A 5,812-nucleotide genomic window follows, 5' to 3' on the forward strand; every position below is an offset into this window, starting at 1 on the left:
ACCATCATTTGGTTCGCTAGCTGCGTCCTAACCTCGACGGCCGTTCCGAACCGCTATTGCATCGGACCGTCCGTACGACAAAGTCGTGACCAACATTCGATCTCGCGTTCCACTCGTTTGTTTTCCACCAAAACTCGTTTCCACGTTTGCTTATCCCCTACATTCATTCTACAAAGTTTGGTCCAAGGAAAGTAGTCTCTATCCTAAGCGTCCCGAAGACGAGCCGTTCTGTCTGTACCGAGAGACGACCGGTGCTCGCATCAGTAATGAATCCGGAATCAGGAAGAAATTCAACAATAGAAAGGAAATAACCCTAACAAAAGATGATCTTCGACTCCTCTTTCATCTGTAATGTTCCATCTCCTTTAAGAAAAATTTTTGAAATTGTGCTTAATAATTGGAAAAGCCAAACATCAAATAACAATAACAATAACAAAAAAAAAAAAAAAAAATAGCGAACGATGATGAAAGAGAGAGAGTTGAAACGATGATGATTGGTAAAAAAAAAAGCTTCGATTTACACTTTGATCTGTTGATCGATCACATAAAAACCCTGAAACTTTGGTAATTAGTGAAATAAAAGATGAAAGAGAGTTTAAACAATGTTAAGATAACGACGATTGCAAATTTAGAAACAAATGATTATGAATCGATTCTTGGCAGCAGCAATTTTGAATCTCTTTTCTTCTCTTTTTTTTTTTGCTCTAGAAAAATAGAAGAATGAATCGCCTAAAACCTTTCCCATGTGCTTTAACTGTTTGTTTTTTTATAGAGAAAAAAGGCTAAAAAATAAAATGAACCGTTAAGATCTAATCAATTTCTGAAAACCAACATTAAAGATTCAAACGTTACCCTCTCTGACTTTTGTTTTTGAAATAATCCAGCTGGCATATGCTTTTTGGAATTCTCCTTTTTTTTTACTGTTATATGTGATTTTCCTGCACACACAAATTAAAAAATCTCACACGTGTCCATAATTGATTCGTTCATTTTATAGTGAGGATGTATTATAAAACCTGACGGAGGATATCAAATATTACTTTGTGAAAATATATGGTTATCAACGGTGGAAATTAGAAAATACAAAGTCGGCTATCTCGAAATAATAATGGAAAATTGGGCTGTATAACCAAAAAAAATACTATAATTTAAAAACTAACTATACTAACCATATATCTATAATATACTCTGTATAATATGTATTAATGACATTTTTACCCCTCCACCATCTTACCTCCACTCAGCACTAACACCACCTCCGGTCACCTCCTCCGCCGCCAACCTCCGGCCACTTCCTCTGCCGTCAACTTCCGGCCACCTCCTCCTCCGCCGACCTCCGGCCAATTCCTCCGCCGCCGACCTCCGGCCAACTCCTCCACCGCCGACCTCCGGCCAACTCCTCCGCCGCCGACCTCCGGCCAACTCCTCCGCCGCCGACCTCCGGCCAACTCCTCTGCCGCCGACCTCCAACCAACTCCTCTGCCGCCGACCTCTGACCGCCTCCTCCGCCGCCGACCTCCGCCGCCGACCTCCGCTGCCGACCTTTGGTCACCTCCTTCGATCGCCGACCTCCGGCCACCTCCTCCGGCTGCCGGCCACCACTGCCTCCACTACACAAAATACTAAAGTGGTAATTTTGCTATATTCCTATCCTGATTCCCTAATTTTTTTAAATATGGTGTTATATTCTGCTATGATTTTTTTTTTTTTTTGGCTACTGATCTAATTCACCCAATAATAATTATATCTAGCTAATTTAAAGTTTTTTTTACCGTTAGAATTATTAGCACACGTGTTCATCATTAATTCATTGAGCCTTGTAGATTATAAACATGGTGAATTTTTGAATTAACAGAAAAATAAAAATAAATTAAAAATATAGCACTATAAAACTAAAAATGAAGAAAGGGTATTATGTAATGTAATGTAATGCTCAATTTGTATTTTGGCAATGACCAATATGGTGGAAATAAATAATCACATAATTAAGATATGTATCTGAAAACACCAGTTCTAATGCGACCAAGAGAAGTGGGATCGTGATGACATTTTGCCATAACTTCATTTTTCTTGTTTGTTTTTCAGTCCTATGATAATATCTTTGATCCGTTTTTTTTTTATAATTTAAAATGTGATAAAAAAAACATAAAAAATAGAGAACAAATTTTATCAAAATCGTCTAGAGGAATGGTTAGAGAATAAAATTTCAAAATTTCTTTATGAATATATAAATATGTAATACAAAGATATTATAGTAATAAAATCAAATTAACGATGATAAATTGATCTACATTACGATTATCAAATTTAGTAAACTCATGATATATATATATATATATATATATATATATATATAAGTTGTTACTAGTTTATTGACCTAAATTAGTAAATAATAATTAGTTGCAAAACCTTAAAAACAAATTTCTCAGAAAACTAGAAAATTGTTTCTTTTTTGGGTCAAACGAAAACAAGAAATTAAAAAAAGGAAATACGTTTGGGAGGGTAAAATCGTCAATTTAAAAATATATCAATCTGTAGCTGTGTCTGTGTGGGATCCTCTCTCATTTTATAAAGAAAAACATTTCACTCTCTCACTCTCTCTCTCTCTCTCTCTCACGCGCTTCCACTTTTCTCCAGAAACTCGCAGCGAAATAAATTTCTCGAGAAAATCCAAAGAACAAAAAAAAATGGCGGATCAGCTTACCGATGACCAGATCTCAGAGTTCAAGGAAGCTTTCAGCCTATTCGACAAGGACGGAGATGGTCTCTTCTTCTTCTCTCAGATCTCTTCCTCTCTTCGTTTCGTTTCGTTTCTTTTTTTTCTTCGTCGTATTCGTGGTTCCTAGCATTTGTTAAAATCTGTCTCATGTACATTTCTATTTGTTCAAATGTAAATTTAGAGGAAGATCTCGTTTTTGTTTTTTTGATAAGCTTCAGTATTTGCTTGCTTGCGTTTTTAAGGGTTGCTTTGGCTGTTAAATTTCAAATCGATCATTGTTCATGTTGTTTCCCCCTGTGAATTTGCTCTGATTCTGAACCAATCCTGTGATTAATCATTGCTAATTTGAATTTGTACGATGAGGTTACTCACAAGTTTTAGTGTGGATTGATTGATCTGTAGGTAGGTGTCTCTACTCAAAATCGGTTTTAATGTAATTTTTGCCAAATACTCATAAGAGAGGAAGAAGTTTCATAGTACCATCTCTGTTGTTCTGCATAACATTTAGTTGAAAACTTGCAAAGTTCTTGGGGCATCTGTTTCTCCTGCATTATTAGTCTTTAGCATGGTGCTTATTAGAACTTTATTGGGGATATTAAAACTTACAAACTGATACTTGGGAACTCATTGCATTCTGAAATCTGAAGTTGGCTCCAATATTGATTTTTTGGTTGCAGGTTGTATCACAACCAAGGAACTTGGGACCGTGATGAGATCACTTGGGCAGAATCCAACAGAAGCTGAGCTCCAGGACATGATCAACGAAGTGGATGCAGATGGTAACGGGACGATAGATTTCCCTGAGTTCTTGAACCTTATGGCACGCAAGATGAAAGACACTGATTCAGAGGAGGAGCTTAAGGAAGCCTTCAGGGTTTTTGACAAGGACCAGAACGGTTTCATCTCCGCGGCTGAACTCCGCCATGTCATGACAAATCTTGGGGAGAAGCTGACGGATGAGGAAGTCGATGAGATGATCCGAGAGGCTGATGTCGATGGTGATGGTCAGATTAACTACGAAGAGTTCGTCAAAGTCATGATGGCAAAGTGAGATTCTTCTTTATCCCTCACAAATCCCCAACTCTGTTTTTTTTTTCTTTTTTTTTCTCGTCTTCACATCTTTAAACTGAGAAAAGCAATTTATTGAACAAATGAAACAGAGAGATAAGATTTGCTTCCTTGTTCGTTTTGTTGGTCGTCATTTTTTATTTTTAGTAACGTTTCTTCTTCTTTACTTGATTGCTTTCTTACTCGTCTTTGGTTTTGTTATGTCCGTGAAGTTTGAACTCATAATCTGCTTTATTAGTTCTCTTCACCATTGGATACTATATTCTCTTTTTCTGTTTATCTTTCGTGCTCTCTAAAATATTGCAGTTCATTGACCCCTAATTATATCCCATTTTCCAACCTCAACTGTAACGGTTTAGAATAAACTGCATTTTTTTTTTTTTTTTGAATATTCAGTGTCTTTGTAAGTACATAGTAGTAGTATTAGTTCTTGGATGATCTTGAGGTAAGATCAAGTGGCAAAAACGAAGTTCCAAATTTTTCTCTCTTGATGTTACTTTTGTTATCCAAGTTGGGACCTTCCTTCCGTGCCTGATGCCTCTAATAGAAACTCAGTATCTCACCATCAAAGGACAAAACTAAGAAAAAACCAAAAAATTTTCACCAAAACCAATTCAAGTAATATTTTTCCATAGAAAAACACATTCTCTGTTTTGACATCGTCTTTCTTTTTTCTTTGGTTTTTGTTTTTGCGGTCAACCATTTTCAATTTTATAAACAAGCAGGTTGTGGGCTTTTTTATTTTATTTTTAAAGTCAAATTCTTAATGACGCTCGATGGAGAGTATTTCTATTGTCAAATTAATCTTGTGTGGCTTTTCACTACCTAAAAAAAAAATGGAAAAATGTTTGTCACCAACACATATAAACAATATAAATGTTTTCTTAACTACGTTAACTACTAGGATATATCCCGTGCTTAAAGCACGGATCAACATTTTTAAAAAAATTATAATATAATAATAAAAATTATTGTTTGATTTTATTTTTTTAATTATTTTGTTTGAGATAATATTTATTTTTAATCATTATGTAAATCTATTAGTCTATTTGAATACTAATTATTTTAGAATATTATAGTATTTTATTTTTGACGTATTATTACAATTTTATATTGTTTATTTGTTGTATTTGCATCATATTTTATGAAATATAAAATAGTAATTTTAATATTATAATTGTGTGTAAATAAAAATTATTAATTTATCATCTATATAAATTTAGTTTTACCAACCCACCAATGTGGAAATTAAAACACATATTTTCATACATTGACTAATATATCTTCGTTTTAAAAAATTCAAATCCCAACATATGCAGAAAAAAATATGTATTTTATTAATTATAAGTATTATATGAAAGTTCTAAACAATTTGTAAATAAAATAAAATAAAGATGATAGGAGAATCATAATTTGAAATCTTAACAAAATCTTTGAATTTAGTTATTAAAAATAATTGTATTGTATAGTTGGATATAAAATCTTAGTTTTTAAAATTTTGATTGGTTTATATATATATTTTTAAAAAATAATTAGTAATTTCGTCCATAATCTATTAGAGAGAGAAAATATTTTTTTAGATTCTTTTAGATTTTTTAATATTTGATATGTGAGTGGTTTTTATTTTTAATTTAATTATATTTATTTAAATTAGTTAATTAAGTTTAATTAATTTTTTCTAATGGCAATTGAATGCAATTTTTACACATTTTAAGGTTAGTTTCATATTTGTACTTCTCAATTAATATAGTAGGATTGTCATCACATAAGAACATCCATAAACAAACATAGGTTATGTGTACAACACCATAAACATTCAGTTCTTATGGTTGATTCGCCGGAATCCGGCGTTGACCAGTGTTGACCGACATTAACCAGTTTTAACCGGCGTTAACCAGTGTTGACCAGAAAAAATATTAAAAATATATATATATATATTTTTTTTTTTCTTTTTTCCTAAAAATAAGAAATTTTTTATGTATTTTTGATAAATAAATTAAAAAAATAAATGATTTGTATAATTTA

General features: G+C 32.8%; 1 protein-coding gene across 1 annotated transcript; it reads left to right on the top strand.

Annotated features, from left to right (window-relative positions):
• Positions 1-2,572: 2,572 nt before the first annotated feature.
• On the top strand, positions 2,573-3,953 carry LOC104710868 (calmodulin-7). The gene is made up of 2 exons (XM_010427525.3): positions 2,573-2,763; positions 3,397-3,953. Exons 1-2 carry the CDS (start codon positions 2,688-2,690, stop codon positions 3,768-3,770), a joined length of 450 nt encoding a protein of 149 aa, XP_010425827.1. The 5' UTR covers positions 2,573-2,687; the 3' UTR covers positions 3,771-3,953.
• The last annotated feature ends 1,859 nt before the right edge of the window (positions 3,954-5,812 follow it).

This window comes from Camelina sativa, chromosome 9 (genome assembly GCF_030686135.1).
Source record: "Camelina sativa cultivar CO46 ecotype springtype chromosome 9, ASM3068613v1".
In the NCBI taxonomy this organism is placed as follows: domain Eukaryota; kingdom Viridiplantae; phylum Streptophyta; class Magnoliopsida; order Brassicales; family Brassicaceae; genus Camelina; species Camelina sativa.

Excerpts from the sequence above, each read along its gene's own strand:
- LOC104710868 (XM_010427525.3), top strand. The coding sequence starts at position 2,688 with ATGGCGGATCAGCTTACCGATGACCAGATCTCAGAGTTCAAGGAAGCT. Across the intron at positions 2,764-3,396 it reads ATTCGACAAGGACGGAGATG|GTTGTATCACAACCAAGGAA; the intron begins GTCTCTTCTTCT and ends TTTTGGTTGCAG.